At 40.1% G+C, this 25,431-nt stretch overlaps 2 protein-coding genes across 2 annotated transcripts in view; both read right to left on the reverse strand.

The window, feature by feature from the left end:
- MAP7 (microtubule associated protein 7) overlaps positions 1–4,613 on the reverse strand; it is a 112,038-nt gene extending 107,425 nt beyond the window's left edge. The window contains exon 1 of the mRNA XM_081339862.1: positions 4,484–4,613. Coding sequence (XP_081195988.1) covers positions 4,484–4,589 — 106 coding nt within the window. The 5' untranslated portion in view covers positions 4,590–4,613. The remainder of the gene's footprint in view (positions 1–4,483) is intronic.
- A 3,518-nt stretch (positions 4,614–8,131) lies between these two features.
- Positions 8,132–25,431, reverse strand: part of MAP3K5 (mitogen-activated protein kinase kinase kinase 5) — a 123,333-nt gene continuing 106,033 nt past the window's right edge. Inside the window, exons 25-31 of the mRNA XM_081312650.1 lie at positions 24,326–24,511; positions 22,679–22,784; positions 18,084–18,318; positions 16,612–16,724; positions 13,169–13,281; positions 9,894–9,970; positions 8,132–8,394 (exon numbers count right to left, since the gene is read on the reverse strand). Of these exons, the coding sequence (XP_081168776.1) occupies positions 8,328–8,394; positions 9,894–9,970; positions 13,169–13,281; positions 16,612–16,724; positions 18,084–18,318; positions 22,679–22,784; positions 24,326–24,511 (897 nt within the window). The 3' untranslated portion in view covers positions 8,132–8,327. The remainder of the gene's footprint in view (positions 8,395–9,893; positions 9,971–13,168; positions 13,282–16,611; positions 16,725–18,083; positions 18,319–22,678; positions 22,785–24,325; positions 24,512–25,431) is intronic.

Raw genomic sequence — 25,431 nt, forward strand, 5'->3', positions numbered from 1 at the left:
ATAGTTACAGGAAACTACAGACTATCAACCTGTATGAACACGATCAGATGAACCAATGAACACCTAGAGGCAAACGAAGTCATAACCAAAAGCCAACATGGGTTTGTCAAAAACAGATCATGCCAAACAAATCTTATTGCATTCTTTCACAAGATGACAAAATTAATGGACTATAAGAATGCTGTGGATAAGGCATATGATAAAGTAGACCACAACCTTCAACTTGATAAGATAGAAAAATGTGGGATAGACATCATCACCACCAGATGGATTCATAGCTGGCTGACCAACCACCCTCAATATGTAGTTCTCAATGGAACTAGATTTCCATGGACGGAAGTATGCAGTGGGGTAGCCCAAGGCTCTGTTTTAGGCCCAGTACTTTTCAATATCTTCATTAACGATTTGGTTGATGGGATAGATGGGGAACTCATAAAATTTGCTGATGACACCAAGCTGGCAGCAATAGCCAACACTCCAGAAGATAGGCTTAAATACAGAAAGATCTTGACAGACTTGAAAGCTGTGTGCTATCTAGCAATGGTGAAAAAGTAAGGTTCTACATTAGGCAAGAAAAAAACAAATGCACAGGTATAGTATAGGTGGTACCTCACTCAATAGTAGTAATTGTGAGAAGGATCTTGGAGTCCTAGTGGACAACCACTTAAAAATGAGATAGCAGTCTGCTGCAGCTGCCAAAAAAGCCAAAACAGCGCTAGGCTGCATTAACAGAGGTGAAGTGTTAATACCACTGTCAAGTTTCCGATGTATGGGCTTTGACAACCACTTTACAATGCCTTGATAAGGCCACACCTGAAATACTGCATCCAGTTTTGGTCACCACGCTGTAAAAAATATGTTGAGATGCTAGAAAGAGTACACCGAAAAGCAACAAAGATGATCAGGGGACTGAATGCTAAAACATATAAAGAATGGTGGCTGGAATTGGATATGTCTAGTTTAATGAAGAGAAGGACAAGGGGTGACATGATAGCAGTGTTCCAATATCTCAGGGGTTGTCACAAAGAAGAGAGGGTCAAGCTATTCTCCAAAGCTCCTGAAGGCAAGACAAGAAGCAACGGATGGAAACTAACCAAGGAGAGAAGCAACCTAGAACTAAAGAGAATTTTTCTGACAGAACAATTAATCAATAGAACAACCTGCCTCCAGAAGCTGTGAATGCTCCAACACTGGAAGTTTTTCAGAAGAGACTGGACAGCCATTTGTCTGAAATGGTATAGGGTTTCCTACCTGAGCAGGGGGTTGGACTAGATGACCTCCAAGGTCCCTTTCAACTCTTCTATTCTACTCTACTCTACTCTACTCTACTCTACTCTACTCTACTCTAGTCTAGTCTATTCTCATTATATTTCCCTCTCCTAAACATTCTTATTGAAAACTTTATTTTCAACCTCTCTGGAAATTGTTTCAAGGAAAGTACTGTTTCATTTAATGATAATACAATTTCTGTATGCCAAAATTAAAAATCCTCCCAAAGCATGGAACAGTGCACAAATGAAACAGTGAAGGCAAGGCAAGGCTTCCTTCAATATTTGATTTCATCAATATAATTATGGCATGAATAAGAGTAAACATGTAATACAAGATGTCCCAACCATATGTAATCCTAGTAAAAGGTAAAGGTAAAGTTTCCCCACACATACGTGCTAGTCGTTTCCGACTCTAGGGGCCGGTGCTCATCTCCGTTTCAAAGCCGAAGAGCCAGCGCTTGTCCAAGGACGTCTCCGTGGTCATGTGGCCGGTATGACTAGACGCCAAAGGCGCACGGAATGCTGTTACCTTCCCACCGTAGTGGTCCCTATTTTTCTACTTGCATTTTTACTTGCTTTCAAACTGCTAGGTTGGCAGAAGCTGGGACGAGTAACAGGCGCTCACTCTGTTATGCGGCACTCGGGATTCAACCCGCCAAACTGCCGACCATCTGATCGACAAGCTCAGCGTCCTAACCCACTGAGCCACCACGTCCCTTATATGTAATCCTAGTCACACTTAAAATGAGAACACAGTGAACATGGAATTGGCTATTTCTGTTCTGAAAACTAGTACAAATTAAAATGTCCAACCATTAATCACACACAGTATGAATAGCTTTGATAATTGTATTTTTGGGTACAAGTCCAAATTTATTGCTATGAGTCATTCCTAGCAAGTTATCCATGCATATATTTCCATACATACTGCTTGAATGCAAAACACATACCCGCATACCCGCCTTTTAGCAGAAAGCTTTCAAATCTGATTAACCACACTCTGTAGAAACTGCTGTGCTAAACTCTTATGTTCTTCAAGGACTACCAACCAAGTTAAAACAAACCTTGCAAGAAAAAGATCCTAGTGCTGATGATTTAAACTATTGCTGTATAAATATTTTAAAAACTAAATGCAACGGTACAAAAAGCAAAAGGTGTTATGAATCACTCTTGAACCATAAATCTATGGGTAAGGTCTGACACGAGGCAATCTGATTGGGTTTTATATTCCAAATTCAAAATCTGAACCTTTGTGTCAGTAAAAATATCAGTGACAGCCTGTAAACACCCAGTTCATTAATTAAAATGAAAACCATTTCTAGTCTATTTTTACATTTCTCCAGAGTATCTATTCAAATTTATTGTGAAGCCTACAAGGAAGATGTGAGGAAACAAATGAATATGTAGTCTTCAGCAGGCTCACTAAGAAGTTGTTTCTCACAGTTAAGGCTGTTTGTACTAGAATGTCTGAATGCTGCCAGATTAAATAGGACAAGAAGAAAAATAAACAGAGTAAATTGGTTTATAGGTAAGGCTTCCATATCTGGGCTGCAAAAAAACACACAGACATTACAAGGCAGCAAAGAATACAAAAAGTGCTAATCTGAATGTTTGTACCCCAGATATGGAGGTCCTGTCTTATGTCAAAATGGGAGCCTAAGGTCAGTTGTGAACAGCCAGTTGTGGAGTTGTAACATTTTCTGTGATAAAGATGGTTCCTATGGGAAGAATTATAAAGCTGATTTGCTCATATGGGGAAATTAATCACATGTGAACATAAGGATGAACCCATCGCACGGCCACAATTCCTTTCAAAAGATCGGGTGATGACATTGAAATATAAATTGCACCAGGGAGACATTAGGTTTTATTATCCATGCCAAGTCATCTTGTACATTACAACATGGCAGGGTAAAGCCACTGCTCCACCTACAGGACTGAGTCACAGGGATATTATACCATATTCCTCCTAAAGAACTATGGCCAATTCAATGCAAATGACAGGTGTCTGCTCTCCTGATTATCTTCCTCCTACAAAGCTGTATACAAGCCTGATTTTGAGCAGAGATGGCAAATTTCAAGAGGAACAGCTCTGCCTTTTCTAAATTGTTTACACAATTTTCCAAGAATCAATAACAGGGAATATACTGCATTAAGATTCCACTCTTTTTAAGATTCCATTGAAATAAAAGATTCGACCAAAATAAATATCAAGATTCCAATGAAATATGGGGATCTGATCCAACACCTTAGAGCAAAACAGCAAACAGCAGGAATTCACACTGGATTTGGCAGTTCCTCTGTAGGCCTTCCTTTAACAAGCACAACACAAGGTAGCAGAGAAACATTTTCGATAATAAGATTTCGAGTTCCCTGTCCAGGCATCTCTGTAATAGAAGACTACAGCCTACTGAATTAATTCGTAAAAGGCATAGATCAGGGGTCTTCAAACTTGGCCCTTTTATGACTTGTGGACTTCAACTCCCAGAATTCCTCAGCCAGGCACGCTGGCTGAGGAATTCTGGGAGTTGAAGTCCAAAACTCATAAAAGGGCTAAGTTTGAGGACCACTGGCATAGATAAACGAGGCAGCAGACGGAACCAAACCCCCCAACCCTGTTCCTGGACTTCCCCGTCACACAAGCCATTAATTCAGGATCCAGTCTGGGTCGGTCGGACCTTGGCAACGTTATCCTAGGACACGTGTATTCGCCTTCATTGGTGAAGCCCTCTTCATCCCTTTGAACATTCACACTTTCATTTAGTCTGGGGATTTCTTCCTTTTGTTTTTAATTTTTATTTTTTTATTCCCGATCACGACATCCGAAGCCTCGCCGTTCGAGATAACAAAGTTACAAAGCAGTCGCAACCGCGGCTCCTCATCGCCCCCGTCCATTCGCGGAAGGTCCCGTTCTCCCATCCTCCAAACTTGAACTCCTGCCGCCGAAAGCTCTCGCCCTTACAATACAGCTAACACAACAAGGCGCCGCCGTTCTCCCTGCTGAACACGCCACCAGCTCGGAGCGCACCTGGTGTTTACAGGATCTGCGCCCTCCGCCTGCTGCATTAACATCCGGAGACGGTCCCGGACAAACCGGTCTCCAGGATAGGGAAGAGAGAGAGAGAGAGAAAGAGGGCTCCAGCCCCAGGTGCGCCTCTTCCAGGGGGTCCCGTTCGGAAAGGGGAGAGAGCGCGGGAGAGGGGTGGACGCACCTGCTTCGGCAGCGGAAAAAGCTTCGCCTTGCTTGTTGTAGCCGGCGGCAGCAGCAGCAGCAGCAGCAGCAGCGGCGGCGGCGGCGGGGGCTGCCGACTCCGCCATCTCGCCTCGGCGAACTCTCGGCGGCCCCGCCCAACAGCGCCTCTGCCCCACCCCTGGGGGGGGGGACGGAACGTGGCCCGGGCAGGTGAGACGGAGAAAGAGCGTGCGCGCGGGCGCGCGGGCGGGCGCGTCACGGCAGGCTGCCTGTCTGTGTCTGGCTGAGGGAGATCAAAGGTAGGATCGGCTCCCGGGGTTTCTTCGCCCTGCGAAGCGCCCTCTGGCGGGCAAATGATAGAAAGGCTCAAAGGCTGATTGGCCCTGTGGGGACAGATATCCCGAGTCCGCAGCTTTGGGAGGGCTAAACCAGGGGTCTTCAAACTTGGCCCTTTTATGACTTGTGGACTTCAACTCCCAGAATTCCTCAGCCAGCTTTGCTGGCTGAGGAATTCTGGGAGTTGAAGTCCACAAGTCATAAAAGGGCCAAGTTTGAAGACCCCTGGGCTAAACTAAAACCGCACGTTCGGATTTCCACACGCTGAATGGCAAACTTAACGAGCTGTCGGTTTTCGTCTGGAGTAAAAAGGTTAGGTTGTTAGTTTGGGGTTCGCTACACTCGTGGAGCCCGGAAAAAAGGCACCGGATAAGCATTTTCATGCTTCCAGGCATGCCGACTTCCTGTTACCGACTTACTTAGCCTTACTTCGGCATTAAGGTGGCGGAACGTCAGTGGCAAAATGTTTCCTTTGAATGCAACTGCTTGGAGGATTTGCTACCAAAAAGGAAAGAAAATTTCAGTCTGAAATTGAAAACGATAGGTCTGCTTAATAAAAAGGAGCAAAAGCCCCTTAATTTCTGTGAAACTGATTCTTCTGACCAGTGTTGATTTCTTAACTTTTTCGGCTGCTTTCACCGAGTCTGCGTCTAATTAATACCATTTCATATATATATGTATGTATATATATATATATATAGGAAAAAAACATCCGCAAAGAAGCTCGAGCAAAGAACCGCGTGCAAAATTTAATGTCTCCGCCAGAGCAGTTGCTAATTAAAACTGGAAATCTGTTGGCCGAAATCGAAATCTACAAAAATACTCGATAGACATGATGAGCAGTGAACGTTTGAATAAACTGGTATCAAAGTCAACGGAGGTCGAGCCCGCGCTGATAATGCTAACGTTTTATTCCATGCGGTGGTTGTAGCAAGTTAATAAACTACAGCTTCCAACCGAAGGAAAGCATCATAAACCATAATGAAACAACGTAAAGAGATAATGTACTGTATTTTCACCAGGAAGTGTACTTCAATTAGAATTCTTTTTAAATAGACTTCTTGTTCCTCAAGTCTTTATCAGATTAAAATGGATCAGTCAAGTCTTAGCATTGTTAACAGTATTTTGCTTTAACGCTTAAAGGATTCTTCATAATTTAAATATTTTTCAACATTTTTAGCATCAATTCACCCAACAAATATATTAATGTTTCTCAGTAATTTTATGTGCCACTTTTGTTTGTGGGAGTGTTTGGAGGGCAAAAAATGAAAAGTCTGGAAAACCAGGGGACTTCAAACCCACATCTACTGTTTGCCTTGCTTGGGATCTGTTCTTTCCTAGCCAGACCCCACAGCCTGGACAGGACCTTGGTGGCAATACTTAGCTCACAATGCAGATATATTTTTAGATATCACTGAAATGCTTATGATATCTAAACTTGAACTGATAATGACATCCCCCACTGGTTTTCATGTAAACATTAAATGGGATTGGACAGAATGTGGAATCCTGAGGAAAGGATCTACTAAGGATCCTTTCAGATTAGCAGTTTTTGTATTCTTTGCTGCTTTGTAATGTCTGTTTTTTTTGCAGCCCAGATATGGAAGCCTTACCTGTAAACTTAATTACTCTGTTTTTCTTCTTGTCCTATTTAATTTGGCTGGATCTCTTCCTGCTGACCCTGGCTTTATGGAGACCCTGTGCCACTGTTAAGGAAATACAACTGGAAAGTCTCAGGAGATGTATCTGCACAAGTATGCAAGCATGTCTATACAATTGTTGTTTGCCCAGAGTTGAATATGGCCTTGAATGGCGTATTACTGAGTATACTCCAAAAAGGTAAAAGGACCAAAATTAAAAAAAAATTAAATTCACTTTAACCAGTATATTTTCACACCATATATATTTAATAAATTTTCTGGGTGAATTCACTGGCAACTTTTGTAATTGTAGTCTTCAGGGCTTTTTTTGTCATAGAATGCCCAGAACGGAGTTCCGGCACCTTTTTTGGATGGAGCCTTGTAGGGTAGGCAAGGTGGGTTGTATGACATGTGTGAGTTCCGGCACCTTTTTCTTTTACAAAAAAAGCACTGGTAGTCTTCAATCACTAGGTTTTTGAGCATTATATATCATCCTGTAATCACTGTGTAATTCTGTGCTACAGCACCTCTATAGTCTTCTGGTCAGTTCTTCTGTTTTCATTCATTTCATCATCATCCTCATCCTAATTTCCTTCATTTTTAAAACTAACTTGGTGTTAAAATAAAATAAGAAATATGCCCACATTTTGTATAATTCTTTATTTTTTAAATGTGTATCACAATGGATAGCTTTAAAACAAGCTAACAGTACTATATGTAATTCAGGCATATGTAACTGGTACAGTTCAATAATACATAAACAACACTAAAAAAGACACAAATACACTGTAGACTGGGATTTAAGTTACTAAAAATAAAACAATGTGACATTTAAGGAAGGATTGTGAAGTACAAAGTGGTGTAAAGGTCAGCATACAGCATAGAATGAAAAACTATCAAATATGTTCTACATATCATTTCACTTATGGATTCCATCTCAGTTTAGGAAAATGTCCAAGGATCTTAAGCAAAACATGTCCTCAAAAGGCAATACTCATGGGTTTTTGTCTGCAATACCACGAACCTTTCACTTTAACAATGATTTGGGTTGCATCTGAAACCTCTCACAAATGAATTAGATGTCTGGTATTCCAAGCGAAGGTCCCAGAAACACCATGCCTAATGCAGGCCTTGGTTATACAATTAACTTGTAAAGTTAATTTTCACATTTGATTTTGTTTTACTGATACACAGTTGCATACAATCTTTAAAAAGTCCTGTAGGTAGAATATGTTTAACTGATTGTGAAGGGAGACTGAAATATTATGTGAATACTGTAATCTAATTAACTGTTGGGATTTGTAGAGGGCTAAATTTCTGATCAATTGTGGGCAGATAAGGAAATGGATTTGATAAGATTAATAGAGCACTAACACTCTCTCCCCATTTTTGCTACAGAGATAAAATCCTAGAAAGGCCTTGCAAAAGTCAACTCTGTCATGTTCCTTTTCTCCTCTCACTATTTTTGTTTTATTTGATTTTGATAGTAGGAGGAAAGAAGCAGGACATGTTAGCTTGGTGACCCTCTCTGCAGTGACTATGAAGGTCTACACCAGGTCGCTGATGGTATAGAGATCTCAATTAAGTACCTCAAGGTTCCCTTGGTCAACCATGTTGTGTGAATATAACTAACAGTCTGGATAAGACGAATTTTGTTAAAAGGTAGGTCAGAAAGGGAGAAGATTCCTGAAAATATTTAAGATAAAATAATATTTAATATTGTAGACCAATTTTTCAAGAAGAATAAGAATAGTTGCAGCCAGAAAGCTGCAGTGTTCTTTAGCAACAGTAAACAAATACTGGATTAAAGTGCAACAGCATCTCTTTGGGGGGGGGAATCTTCCAGGAAAGCTCCTGTTTTGTGTTGAGATGGAAGATTGCCTCTATTCAGGGGCAAGTGTGCTTCTCTCGAAAATCAGAGATTGCCTTCCACAGCGTGCATATGATCCCACCTCTGTAAAATAAAAGTCATAGCAGTTTTTAGTCCATATCAAGTATCACAAAACACCCGACTATAGTAAAAAATAAACATGCATAACCAGGTCAGTGAATCTTAACCGCTATATTTGTACAAAACATTGAACTTGCTTATTTTTAACCTTGGTTAGCGTTTTGGGGGCTGATGATGTGTGAGCCCAGGTCATTTTACTGTTTATGATTCAACTTAATCTGCAGATCCACAAAACGGTTTAATCCAGCAATTAAATGATGCACTAGAAACACAGTCTCTAATTTTAGTTCCTACTAAGGTACAAGTGAAGTGAAGCACGTGATTATGGTGAGAAAATGGGAGGGGGGGACTTTCTCAGTCTTGGGATTCTGCTTCTGGTATGTCTTAATGACATTTACGCACCAACCATGTCCTTATTAATATATTGTTTCATTCTATTTCAAAAAACTCTGTAATCCTCTCAGAACGCTCCAATTATACTTGTTAGAAATATCTCCATGTCTTTTTTTTTGTCTCACAATGTTAAAACTTGTATTTTTAGCTTAAAGTTGGTGCTTTAAAAATACATTTCATGAACTTTCCAATCTTTTCTAACAGTCAGTATCCAGTAGCTTTAATTCTGAAGCACAAACTGGCCTATGTATCGTTTCAGCAATGCTGAACCTGTAATGCTCTATATAATTAACTGAACCCAGCAGTTAAGGTTTTTCATATATTAAAAAATCAAATATACCATCTCACCAAGACAAGCTTTTTGTAAGCTGCCTTAGGCTAGGGAATAGATTCAAGAAGACAGAAAAGATAGAGGAAGAGAGAAGGAAATCAGTGATTACGGTCATTTTTATTTAGTTAAGAGCAACAAATGAGAATGGATGTATTATAATGATTCGCATAAATAATTTAGCAGTTGAACTGCTACAAAAAAAGCTATTATAAATACCAATGTGTTTAATGCTGCTTATTTATTCAATGTCCCCTAGTTCTATTAGTTTTTCATCGGCATCCTTAAAATTTCAGTTATCAATATTATGAAGTAGCCTTGACTAAATGGTATTTGCCATGTTCTCCTTGTTGTTCCCAGACCTTCAATTTCAATTGGAAGATGTGGTGACTTGTAACCCAAATCAAGGATAAATATTCAAAGAATTCAGAAGCCAAAACGATGCTAGGGATTGGGCTTGTCTAAGCAAGAGATAATGTTACTTTATGCACAAAGTAACATTTATTAGATTATAAAACTAACATATGTTCAGCTATACCTATGCGCAAAATGGACCTATCAGTTTTTCTTCTGTTTCCACATACGGTACAGCTACATCCTTGATATGTATAATGCTTCTTCTCCGTATCATAATAACTTTATGGAGAAATATTTTAGAACACGTACACAATTTATTATAAATGTAAACAATAAAGGTAAAGTATATTTTTATTCTTTAGAGTTTTCATTAAATAATTATCATCATGAGTAGTATAAATAATTTTTTTAAAAAAATACTTACCTGAGTCTAAGGCATTTTAAATCATCCCTGGTAACATAGCAGAGTACATCTGTCAATGTGTATTCTTCTGCTAGAAACTAAAAAAAATAAAGGCTTAGTAAATGTTATGCTGATGGAGCTGCAAGTTATTATTACGTTTTTGCCCTCAGTTTTTTATAATATGCCTAATTAAACAGGTATTTGTCCTGAAATGCGAAATTTATCCTGAAATGTTATCAAAATGTTTAATACAGTACAGGTAGTCCTCAACTTATGATCACAACTGAGCCCAAAATTTCTGTTGTTAAGTGAGACATTTGTTAAGTGAGTTTTGCCCCATTTTACGACTTTTCTTGCCACAGTTGTTAAGTGAATCATTACAGTTGATAAGTTAGTAATCTGGTTCTTAAGTGAATTGGGCTTCCCCGTTGACTTTGCTTGTCAAAAGATTGCAAAATGTGATCACATGATCCTGGGACACAGCAAAAGACATAAATATAAACGAGTTACCAAGCATCTGAATTTTGATCACATGATCATGGGGATGCTGCAAAGGTCATAACTATGAAAAACAGTCGTAAGTCATATTTTTCAGTGCCGAATGGTCACTAAATGAACTGTTGTAAGTCAAGGATTATCTATATACATATAAAGCAGATTAATACAATAATTCATTTTATGGCACATCATGTTTTATCACTGTTGCAAAAACTAATCAATACTGAAATGAGCTGAATTCTCAAGGTCAGCCACTACAAAGAAATATAATCAAGCACTAATGAAGTAATGCTATTTAAAAATTAGGTTCTAGGCCTAGCACCTAATTTCTAGGTGCTGGTGATGACCTATAAAGCCCTAAATGGCTTGGGTCCGGGATATCTGAGGGAACACCTGCTGCCAGCATCAAGTTCCCTTTGTCCAGTGCGCTCCCACAGGGAGGGTCTGCTCAGGGTGCCGCCGGTAAAAGATTGCCGGCGGATAACACCCAGGCGGAGGGCCTTCTCAGTGGGTGCGCCTGCCCTCTGGAACCAGCAGCCCGTGGAGCTCAGGACTGCCCCCGACCTCCGTTCATTCCGCCGGGACCTGAAGACCTGGCTCTTCGAGCTCTCTGGCCCAGGCTGAGAATTTTAATTTTAATTTTAATTGAGGTTTTTACTTTTTTTTTCAGGGATTGATGTAATTTTTTAAATTGTTTTTAACTTTTGTATTTCTTGTTTTAAATACCCTGTAAACCGCCCTGAGTCCTTCGGGAAAGGGCGGTATATAAATCTAATAAAATAAAATAAAATAAATAAAAATATTGAATGTAAAAGTAATTTATTTATTTATTTTTGGGACTTATTTGCCGCCCTATCTCCCGAAGGACTCAGGGCGGCTAACAACAATAAAAGACAATAATACAAATGTTAAAAAATTAAATTAAAGCCCCAATGATAAAATATTAAAAACATTTTTAAAAATCCCTATTGTCAGTCCAGGTCAGTCTGATGGAAAAGAAATGTTTTAAGGCCGTGACGAAAGGACCGGAGGTCCGGGGCCATCTGGAGCCCAAGGGGAAGTTGATTCCACAGGGCAGGCGCTCCCACAGAGAAGGCCCTCCCCCTGGGGGCACCCTGAGGAGGCCCTCCCTGTGTGAGCGCACTGGGCGATGGGAAGTCGCTCCCGGCAGCAGACGGTCCTGCATATATCCCAGGCCTAAGCCATGTAGGGCTTTAAAGGTAAGAACCAGCACCTTAAATCTCATCCGGAGGGCAACCGGTAACCAATGCAGCTCACGCAGGAGGGGTGTAATATTGGAGTATCTGGATGCTCCCATCACAACCCGTGCGGCTGCATTCTGCACCAGCTGGAGCCTCCGGGTGGTCTTCAAGCGCAGCCCCATGTAGAGAACATTGCAGTAATCTATACGGGAGGTAACGAGTGCATGAGTGACCGTAACCTTTTTTGACCACTTTTTATTTTTGTTTTCTAACTTTTCAAACTTGTTTTCTAACTTTTGTTAGAAAAACCCTCTGAAGAGATTTCACTAGCTTGACTAGTCTAACTGAACTTTTCTCTTTGAATGGAGATACCAAAACTAACGAAGCACCAGCTGCTGAAGTATCTGATGACAAAGAAGCCAAATCCGAGTAACAGATTTAGCCCTCTTCATTTCCATCATTTGGTATTTGTACCTCCATACTGTATTTTTAAGAGATGAATATTTTTATTAACTATTTTATAAATGCAGGGGTTTTTTTTAGCATGAATTTAATCATGGAACATCTTCACCTCAGTTACTTGGACTTCAAAACCAACCAACCAACCAACCAACAACAAAAACATTGTTTTTAAAATTTTGTGATTGTCATAGTTTGTATGGTATCCAGAAAGAATTCAGTGGCGGTAGCTATTGACTTCTATCAGTATATAATTCCTTTGTGCGTCAGTCATACAGAATTCAGATTTTAATTTTGACCCTTGTTACGTGTTGTATGGTTTCTTAACATAGGGAGGTCTTAAAAAAATACACAGAAAACCACAATTGCGTCAGACATTCTGGTGGTTCTGTGACTTGCTTTTATAAAGAAGGTGAGATATTTTCATGAAAAATCGTAAGAAGCTGGAAACCTGTATCCCAAATACAGTATAGTTTTATTTTGTCACATTTTGGAGAATATTATTAAAATATGTGTTTAATGAAGAGAAAGACGAGGGGGGGACATGATAGCAGTGTTCCAATATCTCTGTCTGCCAGAAAGAAGAGGGAGTCAAGCTATTCTCCAAAGCGCCTGAAGGCAGGACAAGAAGCAACGGATGGAAACTAATCAAGGAGAGAAGCAACCTAGAACTAAGGAGAAACTTCCTGACAGTTAGAACAACTAACCAGTGGAACAACCTGCCTCCAGAAGCGGTGAATGCTCCAACACTGGAAGTTTTTAAGAAGAGACTGGACAGCCATTTGTCTAAAATGGTATAGGGTTTCCTGCCTGAGCAGGGGGTTGGACTAGATGACCTCCAAGGTCCCTTCCAACTTTACTGAGTCCTTAGGGAGAAGGGCGGTATACAAATCAAATAAATAAATAAATAATAAATATTATTATTATAATGTATTTCTGTTAAAAAGATAAGCAAAAGCCACACTTCATACTTAAACAGGGCCATATGCATGGCATGGGAGGGAGGGAGGGAGGGGTAAAAAAAAGTTTGTCATAGAAGATGTTATCATATATAACTTGAAAAAAAGTAACTTCTGGCATTGGGGGGGTAGGTAGGTAATTTTACTTTGTAGAAGACCCAAGGAATGTATTTCCTACCCTGTTTATAGTTTCCTTGTCAGCACCATGAATTCTCAGCCAGCTAATAAGATCTGGATCCTCAGTTCCTCTATCCTGTGTACTAAAGTGAGAGACAGACAAGCCAGGAATATCTAGAAAAATTTTGACACGAGTTAGCATAGTTATAAGATGATATGCAATTCCAAATGTAGCTACACTTTTTCCAGACTAATACATAAAAATTGTATATCACACTCCACTCTGAGGTGTGCAAGATTAGTTGAACTGGAATTACCACCACCCTCAGCAAGTATTGTTATAATGGTGCAAACTGGTTGGGGATGATGAAAGTCATAATAAAACACATTTGGAAAACACCACATGATGAGAGACTGGTATCCTTAAAATTAGCCCTGTACACATAAGTGAAGCATGAAGGATTATGAATTTTAGTACTGGGTTGGTTTTAAGTATGATTCTAACCATAATTAACCTTAATTAACTGAAAAAATGTTTTCAAGAGAAGGAGTCTCTTCTGAAAGTAGTACAAATGCTGTGAGCATTTTAGTCATAGTTTGGCGGATTACAGATACAAATCTATACTGAATTCAATTAAACTTTCTTGGCTTTGTTTTGGAATTCTCTCATAACACTGTAAGAACTGCATGCTAAATCGGACCAAAATCAAAAAGATCCAGAATTTCATTTGTATCAGTGGCCATTCAAAAGCAGAGATAAAAATAAAAATGCAGGAGAAGATAGTTGCTGATATGCCTTTTCCTAGTACCCAGAGGTGGTGTCCAATCTTGGCAACTTTTAAGACTTGTGGACTTCAACTCCCAGCATGGCTGGCTGGGGAATTTTCACAGGTCTGAAAGTTGCCAAAGTTGGATAGCCCTGGGCTACCGTATATAATTATTTATTAATATAATCTGTAACTGCTTTCCCATCTATATAGGGCATTGCGGCTGGCTAAAGCAAGCCAGTAAAAACCAATAAACACTTAAGAAGCTCTTTAAAAAAAAACCAAAAATTTAGTTTAAGGAAAAAGTCTTGACTCCTTTTTGGAAAGCAGAAAGTTGGGAGAAGGAAGAAGGTCAAGCCCTATTCACCCTTGAGAAACTGAGCAGCAGTTAATTATTTGTAATGAAATTTTTACTCATCTTTATAATAATAAAAAAAAACTAGTTCTTGTTTTCCTTGAGAGGAGTAGGAAACACATACACCCAGGTGCTTTTCTATGCTTCCTTCCTATCCTAAGACCAACAGGAAGTCATGCTGCTCACGATCTTGCTGACATCACAATATATCCTTCCTGGATACCTGGAAAACTCTGTTTTGCTCTCGTCTAGACAGCTTTTTTTTATTCATTACATACATATGTTAATTTTCCAAACAACGTGTGAGCTGAGTTCATAATCTATTAATACGTATACAAATTTCACTCTTTGGTTTTCTTCTCCAACCAATTATAAAATAGATTCCAGCTTTCATAGTATTCTGTTTCTTCTTTGTCTTTTAATCTCATAGTTAATCTGTCCATTTCTGCACCTTCCAATATCTTGTTAGTAATTCCTCTTCTGATGATGGTACTCGTTCATTTTTCCAGCCTTGTGCATAGCTTATTCTTGCTGCAGTTATAATATGTAAAACCAAGTGTGCATTTTGTTTATTAGTCTAGACCAGGGGTAGGCAACCTCGGCTCTTTTATGACTCATGGACTTCAACTCCCAGAATTCCTGAGCCAGCTTGGCTGGCTCAGGAATTCTGGGAGTTGAAGTCCATGAGTCATAAAAGAGCCGAGGTTGCCTACCCCTGGTCTAGACAGCTTTAACACACAACATTCTATGAGCCTCAGTTGACATTCCAGTCCTATCAAACATGATTCACTGTGGGAGAAGCCTCTTCCAATTGACACATACAGAGCTCTGGTTACTCCATGCACTGCATTTCCACTTATTTTTTTTCTTTTCGCTGTGGACCAACTGGATTTTTTCCCCTGTGGAAACTATGGGATGACTTATTGACCATTGTGTGTGTGTGGGGGGGGGGGAACTAGACATTTTTTGGTATCACTTGGCTAATGGCTGTCAGGTGGGCAAAGGCAATTGAAGAGCTGAAAATTGAGAAAGGCATTTTACCTGTGAGGATTGATGAGTATACCTTGTATACTACTAGAAAATGTTAACATAAGGAAGGGAAGTAAGGAGGCAGGGCTCCTGGTAGTAATAGCCACTGAGAAACCAAATGAAAGAGATGAGTCCTTTCCTTTTCCTTGGAAAACTGAATCCACTAGATTGAATGTATTAAAAGGCTGTGGTTGTACAGGGGTTAGAATGCAATACTGCAGGCTAATTCTGCCGACTGCCAGCAGTTTGAGTCCCACCGTCTCAAGTTTGACTCAGCCTGCCATCTTTCCAAGGTCAGTAAAATAAGGACCCAGATTGTTGAGTGCAATCTGCTGATTCTGTAAACCGCTTAGAGAGGGCTGTAAAGCACTGTGAACTGGTACATAAGTCTACTTGTTATCACTAGTGCTATTGCTATTAGGACAAGGACTGGTTAGCCAATTTCAGGGCTTTCAATCTTTACACCGAGGCCTAATTAAAAACAAATGTCTTATAAAAGCCAGATAGTGATAGTGATCTTCCTTTACAGCCAAAAAAGAGTGCGGAGTAAGAGAGCAGATCGGAGGCTGGATGGAAGGGGGTAGTCCCATAGAAAACCTGCAGAACCAATTGGAATTGCAAGCTGACTCAGACCTTGTCAGTTCAAGCTGTCTCCATCATGTATATCAGGGGTGTCAAACTCACAACGTCACGTGACGTGTCGCGACGTATTGTGACTTTCTTCCCATTGCTGGCAATGGGGTGGGCGCAGTTTCGGCATGACGCATCCGGCCCGTGGGCTGGCAGTTTGACACCCCTGATGTATATTAACATATGGTATATTGCCTCTGGAGGAGAGATAAGAGGGAAAATAACATTCACATAAAAACCTGCAAGTAGATGATGAGCTGCAGGTGGTGGCATGCAGAAATATACTGCTCAAAAAAATAAAGGGAACAGAAAATAAAGACATCCTACTATTAAATACAGTACATTGTGTTGTTTAAGTGTTCCCTTTATTTTTTTGAGCAGTATACTATCTGGAAATGGGCAATGGGCAATCCTTATACAGGGCTGAAAAACATATGTGATTTAACTTACTCATCCCTTTTGACCAAAAAGGGGGGGGGGAATCTGAAAAAGAAGCAGAGACTTCTTCTTAGCTAATCCCACCTCCTTTCATGTTCTAAATAGGTGTCATGTTTTTATTTCAATTGATTAACTGCCTAAAAGGAACTTTTAGTTGGTGAAAAAGTCCATCCCCATGGGGGGAAAAATAGCAGCATACTGGAAGCAGTAGGTTGGAAGGTTTGACTATATTGGTTTGGAAAGTGGTGGGAAGAACAATTACTTTTGAGGAGTTCAAATAAGCACCTATTGGTTGAGTCTTAAGCTTTAGAAGCTTGATCTCCTGTTCTTTTTCTTCTATAGCATTGTGAAGGAGGGCTTGAAATTCTCTTTCCTTCTGCACTAGCTCTTCTAGTAATCTGTTAGAAATGAAAGGGAAATGAGAAGGAGTTAGGTTTATTTATTTGTTAGGAGCAAATCAATATTTTTGAAAAGTAAAGCTGCTACAGTATTGCATTAGTAATGTTCAAACACCCTCCCAATATCCTCAGGCAATTTCAAGATAACTCTACTGTCTACCAGGAACAGGTTATTTGGACCGCAAACACAGAAGGCCCTTTTGTGCTTACATGTGACTAACATCCCCTTAAGTAAATTCATCTATTTATTTTATTACATCATTTCTCCCTGCCTATTGCATAAGTATTTCTAGGCAGAACACAGCAACATCATGAAGAAATCGAGCCGATTAAAAATTTCGTTGGAGAAACTATTCAAAAAGCTAAGCTGTGATTTATGAATGATCTTGGCTAAACTGTAAGATAAACCAATAGCTTCAGCACAAGCACAAATCTTGAACAGTTTCCAGTGTTTTGTTTGCAGGGGAAGAAAAAACTAAAACATAGCAGCTGTTGGCTAACTAGCCAAATGAATCCAGGAAAATTCCATCTTTTAAGTTATGAAGAAAGTTGTGTTTCTCCATAAAAGAGCTAGTGTAGAAGTAGGAGATACTCCCAGATTCTAAGCTCCTACAGGAATAATAATAGATGGAAATTGTTGTCAGAAGGGCCCTTACTGTACTGTATTGGCTGTTAGTCTGCTTCGGGTGCAATTCCAGGTGTTATGATTGACGAAGTCCTTTATGGCTTGGGGCCTGGCTACTTGCAGCAAAAAGTTACTCCCAATCAAGTCTGATCACTCCAGGCAGCGTCTACTAAAAGTGTCCACTTCACGTGTGGTGCAATGGGAGACCACTTGGAGGGGGAAGGTGCTTTCTGCAGGTGCTGCCCTCTTGTGGTACACCCTACTACTAGTTCTAAGAACTCTTGTCTTCTTGCTATTAGGAAATTGTTTTTTAAAAAACCAAACCTCTCAAAAGACATTTAGAACTACGGAGTAAGGAACGGTTGTAACTGAGATGATTGGTGGTGTTATTAATGGGATTAATATGGCATGCAATTATAGCTGCATGAGGATAATGTGAAAGTTATTTTACTGCAATACAGTTACTTATGATTTTTCACATAATTTAAATATTATATGCACTCTTTTAATGTTTTGCTGTAATTTGCCTCAGTAATATCTTACTGAGACAGTGTGCCCTGTCACCTTCCACTGATTTGGGGTGTGATTGGTGCATCATTAAAAGTGGATTGAAATAAAGTAAACTGGTTGATGAAGGTAACCTGAGACAAAATCAGAAAAAAAATGTCCACATGATACATGGATCCTGTTAAAATCTTGACCCAGTTTTGTAAATAGGGGAAATTTAGACTCACCTATTAGTTTCCAATTTCAGCCTCCCAAGTTGAACATTCAGAGATCTCTGGGCAGCCTGAGAATCATGAGAGACTGTCGAACTAAGGGTGCTCACTCCTGAGGTAGCTACCGCGTCATCCAATACAAGGCAAGGAACCTGAACAGCTGTGTCAGGAGCATGTTCCTCTTCAGCTTCAATCTCATCTTGATCTGCATTATCACTCTCAGATGCTAAGCTGAAGTGTGTCCTCAACTCTGTAAGCAATTTAATTGTTTATTATCACAACAATGAAATTGGAAGCAAGTATGATGACCTCAGAGCCACTATTTATCTAGATGATAAACTTAAAAACACTTTTATATATCAAGTTGAGATTACTAGTCACACTGAAGCGGACATGCAACTCCTGAAACAAGAGATTCCAATGTACCTGTGCTAGTCATTAACAGCAAAAAAACAAAACAAAACAAAAAACCCCTCTTCCTTATTTTTGAGAATTTTTTAACCCTCTTGTGTTCCCTCTGACCTCTGGATTCTGTTCACAGGGTCCTTAGAGCAGAGGTAACCAACCTTTCTTGGTTGGTGGACTGGAGGAAAAGGGAGAGGGAAGCATTTTATATCCGTGCATGCATGCACATGGGGCCGTGAGCACTTGCATGCCGCAAACGTGACGGGGCTAGCGCCCGCATGATACACACTAACCCTGCCCAGTTCTTGTGTGGCGCAGTGCCTTGTGGCACAGTGGCAGCCATTTTTGCACCTTGCAGCACAGCAGTGGCCCATTTTTGTGCCCTGCGCCGTGGCAGCGCCTCATGGCGTGGTGGCCCATTTTTGTCCCCTGAGGGGCGGCAGTGGCGTCCCATTTTTGCATCCCGAGGCATGGCAGCGTCCCATTTTTGTGTCCTGTGGTACAGCGGCATCCCATTTTCACACCCTGAGGCACGGTGGCAGCCCATTTTTGCGCCCTGCAATGGAGCATCCTGTTTTTGTGCCCTGCAGCCGTGGCGCTAGCACAAGTGAGGGTGTGTGTGCGCACACGTGAGCACACTGGCAGGTTGGGGGCCCCTGCCTTAGAGGACCTGACTCTCCTAGAATCTAGTGTAGATATATGTTATTGTGACTGGCAGAAATTTGTCACATGTCGGCAAAATTAATTTTTTTATTTGAAAACTAAATTTTGCTCGTTGCTGTTTCTGCAATATTTTAAAATTCAAGATGATACAATCATTTCCTCTCAAATTTGCTACTGCTTGCATGTCTTCAGTCACTCTCTTATGAATGATATTGGAGAGCGAATCCCTTTGCTTTTTCTTTTAACCTTTTGGAAAATGAAAAGGACTGCAATATATCTTGAAGTCTTGGCTGAGCTGATTTTCCAACAGATGACCAAATAACTGAAACCTCTCATTATTATTATTATGCTTCTCTACGATCATTCTATAAAATGGTTTAGGAAAGTATTATCTAGATCTTCTGTCTCATTTGGTGGTCCAGAGCAGGGGTGTCAAACTCAATTTCATTGAGGGCTGCATCAGCATTGGGGTTGCCCTCAGGGGGCCAGGTGGGTATGGCCAGGGTGGGCGTGGCCTACTGGGTGGGCATGGCTAGAGTGCGTATGGCCTACTGGGTGGGCATGGCCAGCTCTACATCGTTCGTATCAAGGGTGCCTATGGGGGCCTGGGCAGGAGTGGGACAGATCTGAGGGTCTCTGGCAGAAGGAGGGTCTCTGGGCCAGGGCCAAGGAAGTGGGGGCCGTTCCCTCACTGTTTCCAGGATGGCTTCGCGGGCCACATGAAACCACTTCGCGGGCCGGATCCGGCCCCCGGGCCTTGTGTTTGACATGTCTGGTCCAGAGCATAGCCACACAGTAAAACGTTGTTTCCTTTTCCTCCTATTCCTATGCTCAAATTCCTGGATCGCAATATGTGTGGGCACTTCTTTCACATATAAATATAACCTATAACCAGTGGCGTAGCGTGGGGGGTGCAGGGGGGGCCGGCCGCACCGGGTGCAACATCTGGGGGGGGGGGCGCGCTCGCACTCGCAGCTCTCTGCCCCGGCCTGGCTCACTCACTCACTCTCACTGCAGTGCTGGCTGTGCGAATCCGATCTGAGCCACCGGGTCGCCGCCCACTGTGGAGGGGGGGTGCCAGGCGTGCGGTGCGGTGCGGAGAGAGAGCGAGGGACTATCTGGGGGAGGGACAGTGCAGCGGCCGGGTGCTTGCCCCGGGTGCTGACAACCCACGCTACGCCACTGCCTATAACATATAAATATAACCTATAATATATGCTTGGCCTTTGTCTTTCCCTTTAAATAAATTATACCCTTCAGTCCTTCTTTTCTACTCACCAGATTTCAGTAATACCTGCTAAACCATATTTATTTTCCCGCATTAAACGTGTTCCTCATATTATGTACATTTATGTAGACACACTGGAAATTTCAAATCACATACCTTTGTCTATTCCTTCCTATATTCATTCACATGCCCATTATTCAATTGCCTCAATATTCTGCATACTCCTCCCAGTCCCAATTCCAGTAATTGGCATTGCATTATTTTCTGGACTCCTTTCCCCACACAATTCAATTAAAGCTTTGCAGATAAAAGTATGCGAGATGATGATGACTGAAATCTATATGCCACCAACTCCTTCCGTTTTTATGAGGCACAGCCCATTTGTTGCCAGGAGTCTCTTAGCAAACAACACAGACTACCGTATTTCAACCGGCATCATCCACACTGTTAGCTATTCACTTCCAATATTTTTCTCTTTCTTTCTTCTCTGGCTATATCCTTTAACACAAAGAACCGAAACAAACCCCTTGTGTCCCGGGCTTCTTTACCAACCGCCTTCTTTGCAGCGCCCTCAAGACTGTGTCTCTATCATGTGTTCCAGTTTGGATTGGCAGAAAGGGATGAATGTGCCGAATCACCCCAAAGTTGTTGTTATTTTTTCAAAAGGTAACTAGACTTTCTTGGTTTTTTCCCCCCTTGAAAATCAATCAATCACAACAGAGCTGGAAGGGACCTTGGAGGTCTTCTAGCCCAGCCCCCTGCTCAAGCAGGTGTCCCTATATCTTTTAAGACAAGTGGCTGTCCAGTCTCTTCTTAAAAACTTCGAGTGATGAAGCACCCACAATGTCTGCATTTGTTGTTGTTAGTTGCAAAGTCGTGTCCAACCCATCGCAACCCCATGGACAACGTTCCTCCGGGCCTTCCTGTCCTCTACCATCTTCTGGAGTCCATTTAAGCTCAACGTCTGCATACTCTCAGCCTATCCTACTTCACAGCTGGGGGTGTGCCAGATATGTGCCACGAGCTCTTTTTTTAAAAGCTGGGATTAAAAATGTTACACACGATTATAGCTGGAAGCAGTTCGTTACGCTTCTCATCCAAGAACTCTTGGATTAAACCAAGGAAGTCCAGTTGCCTTGTGAAAAAAACCACCTTTGGGGACAAGCATGATTGGGATGATTGAGAATTTCCATAGACATACCTTTACCCACTGCATTCAAATTTTTCCCTGACATACTCAACTCTAATTTCCATACAACCGGCTTGGTAAGACCAAATTCTTAGACATCGCCATTTTCGTATTTTTTTAAATCAAATCTTCATGTCTCAGAACAAACCATGTGCTACCCATTTCCTTTCCACCAGCACTTTCGTATCTTAAACATTCTCCATCAGTTTTTCCATTTTGCTAAACATTTTCTAAAGATTTATCATTTTTTCTTTGCTTTTAGATATAATTTGCTATAATTTGCTTTTCTATATCAAACTTAACTATCTTGTTTTTGATAGATTAATTTTCAGATTCATACTACTTGTTGAATCGTACAATCCAAAATTTAATACACATAACGGGATCACACCAACAGCATGATCATGGCACCTACACACTAAAGTATATTATCTGGTTTGTCTGAAATGGTATAGGGTTTCCTGCCTGAGCAGGGGGTTAGACTAGATGACCTCCAAGGTCCCTTCCTACTTCTTCTTCTTCTTCTTCTTCTTCTTCTTCTTCTTCTTCTTCTTCTTCTTCTTCTTCTTCTTCTTCTTCTTCTTCTTCTTCTTCTTCTTCTTCTTCTTCTTCTTCTTCTTCTTCTTATTATTATTATTATTATTATTATTATTATTATTATTATTATTAACACCCTACTCTGCTGTACTTAGTTTTTCCGCACTGCCACTATTCATATCCTTTCAATCAGAATTCCTGCACACAACTTAGTTTCACTTTTCAGTTCCACTTTTTGACATTTCATTATCATTTTCACACAATTATCAAAAACACTCTACCAGAATTTTATCCCAAATTATTACCTTCATGTTTAATTCATTTCAATTTGCCAAAGGCTCACTGCTATTTCTTTTCAGCCACTTAAAACAATGTACACTGTTTTATTTTTATCAAAACAGCCATTTTTTGCAACTAAGTTTAACTTCATATTACACTGTATCTTTATATGCATATATTCACAACTCAGAAAAGAACAGGAATATACAAATCTATAAAGTATGGCAAATCCAGCAGCTTTTCCTTCCATGTTAAGTATACAGGTAGCCTAGTTCAGAAAATTATTTTAAAAAGTGAGAAATATCTTACCAGGTACCAAAATTGTAATAGCAGTCTGCACAGCTTTACGGATTATGCTATCCAGAGCAAACATCCAATGTGGTTTAATATTATGTGTTCGTAGAACTTTATTCACCTGGAAAGAGATACTAGAATTGTGAAACTATTATTAATTTTTAAACAACCATCATGTAGATAGTTCAGTCTGGATATACCATGTTCACCACCACCACCACCACCCTTCTTAAATAACCAGTTTATCCTCTAACAAGTGATCAATATTTGAAGAACAAAATATTTCTGAAAGACAAATTTATACCCATTTGCATAGTTTCACTTAATTTAAAATTTATTTCTACTAACCAGAATAACACAAAATGTTGTGTTATTTTAGTTACTTAATGAACAGTAACTAATCTGTTTATCTGTCTTCTATGCAAAGTTTTTCATATTTAACAATATCTAAATATGTGCGTACCTATTATTAAATCTACAAATTATTTTCTGAGTTACCAAATATATATCACACAATAATAAGAAACAACCATTCACTGACAGAAGAAATGCAACTGTAACACCTAAAAAAACCATTAGACATCTACAAATATATAATAATATTCTTATTATTCTGTGAGAGGGACCTTGAAGTCCTAGTGGACAATCACTTAAATATGAGCCAGCAGTGTGCAGCAACAGCCAAAAAAGCTAATACAATCCTTGGTTGTATAAACAGAGGCATAGAATCAAAATCATGCGAAGTATTAGTACAGCTTTATAAATCCTTAGTAAAACCACACCTGGAATACTGCATCCAGTTTTGGTCACCACATTACAAAAAAGATGTTGAGACTTTGGAAAAAATGCAAAGAAGAGCAACTGAGATAATTAAAGGCCTGGAAACTAAAATATATGAAGAATGGTTGCAGGATTTGGGTTTGACTACTCTAGAGAAAAGAAGGACGAGGGGGGACATGATAGCAGTATTCTAGTATTTGAGAGGCTGCCACAAAGAGGAGGGGCTCAATTTATTTTCCAAAGCTCCAGAAGGCAAGACAAAAAACAATGGATGGAAACTAATCAAGGAGAGAAGCAACCTGGAACTAAGGAGAAACTTCCTGACAGTGAGAACAATTAATCAGTGGAACAGCTTGCCTTCAGAAGTTATAGGTGCTTCATCACTGGAGGTTGGACTAGAAGACCTCCAAGGTCCCTGCCAGCTCTATTCTGATTGATTATTCAATTTTGGAAACAATAAAAGTTGTTTTATCCTTCCTCCCAACACTTGGGCTGGAGAAATGAATGATACTCTTTTTCTTTACATCTCCAAGATCAGAAAGTCACATCATGTTCACCAAGAAACAGAATCTTTGTCATAATCTGCAGAAGTGGAAGGATGCAGCCTCAAGCTATCATTACTAGGCAGATGCCCATGCAGAAATTCATCTAAACTGAAAAGTCTCCTCTAAAGAAATTTTGAAATGTTTATAATCTTCATGACATGATGGCCATGTCAGTGCCTCTGAAGGTCATCTGCTGGGAGACGTATGGCCTTCCTTATGCAGTTCGTTGGCCACTGTGAACTAAACTGCTAGACTTGATGGGCCAGGGGTCCAATCCAGCAAGGGACTGCTTATGTTCTTAAAAATTAGCAAAACAAGAAGCCCAAAATATACTTACTGCATCTTGGAAACCAAAGAGTACTAACTGAACTTGGCTAATGCCATGACTGTCGAAGTCCAGCTCCAGTTTCAGCTTTGAAAGTGTATTTGCAATGATTTTGCGATCTGTTGATCTTACAAATTCTCTGAGGCTAGCAACTAAAGTTGTAATGTGTTCCCATTTCAACTTAGGCTCTTCAGGACTCTGTTACAACAACAAAAATAGCTAATTACATTTGTATAACTGTGGATAGTATTAATGAAAATTAAGAATATAGCTCCCTGTTTGTGTGTTTATTTATTTGCTGCCCATGTCTTAACAAAACTTTATATATTTATTTTTATTTATAAAATTTGTTTATTTATGAAATTTATTGATCGCCCATCTTCTCATAATCATATCATATCATTCTCCTGGATCCCGCCAGCTGGAACCCGCAGCATGCCTCCTCTGCCGGCACAAGTGGGCGAACCAATCTTGGTAGGATGAGATGGACCCATGCCATTTCAATGAGGTTTTCCGGGGGGGGGAAAAATATTAACATATATTTTTGTGGTTTATTAAGTGTGCATTAAAACCAACAGGCTTCAGTTAATAAGGATATATGTATAGTCCGTATTACATATGGCCCCTGATCTGACAATAGACTACCGATATGAATGTTTTTGTAGTAAGGGTGGGATCTGAAAGAGCTACTATACTGTAGTGTTTATATCCTGTTTACAGTATGATATATATGATTGGGACTGTTGAAACAGAATGCCGAATTCTGGACAATGAGAGAAACGTAAGTTACAACGGTTCAATTTGAAGAGAATGTAATAATGTTGTTTTCAGTTATTCAGAGTACAAAATAGTTCATCCAGTAGCTCAGTCAACATTAGTAAAAGTTGTATCCAAGATCACCTCAGTAAGAATTAGCTTTTGTTTCCATCCTCTGCAATTCTCTGAGGAACAATTTAAAAAGAAGCCCTTGGAAGAGTTATGAGCTTTGTCTTTGATTAATTAAAGTTGAGTCATAAAACAGACTGGAAGCATATCAAGTATGCCTTTATATGTGAAATGTCGCTAGAGAATGTTACTTTGAAGCAAGCCATTTCCATTTTTTTCTTGTAAATTCAAAT

Source organism: Vipera berus (assembly GCF_964194415.1).
Source record: "Vipera berus genome assembly, chromosome: 1".
Classification (NCBI taxonomy): Eukaryota; Metazoa; Chordata; class Lepidosauria; order Squamata; family Viperidae; genus Vipera; species Vipera berus.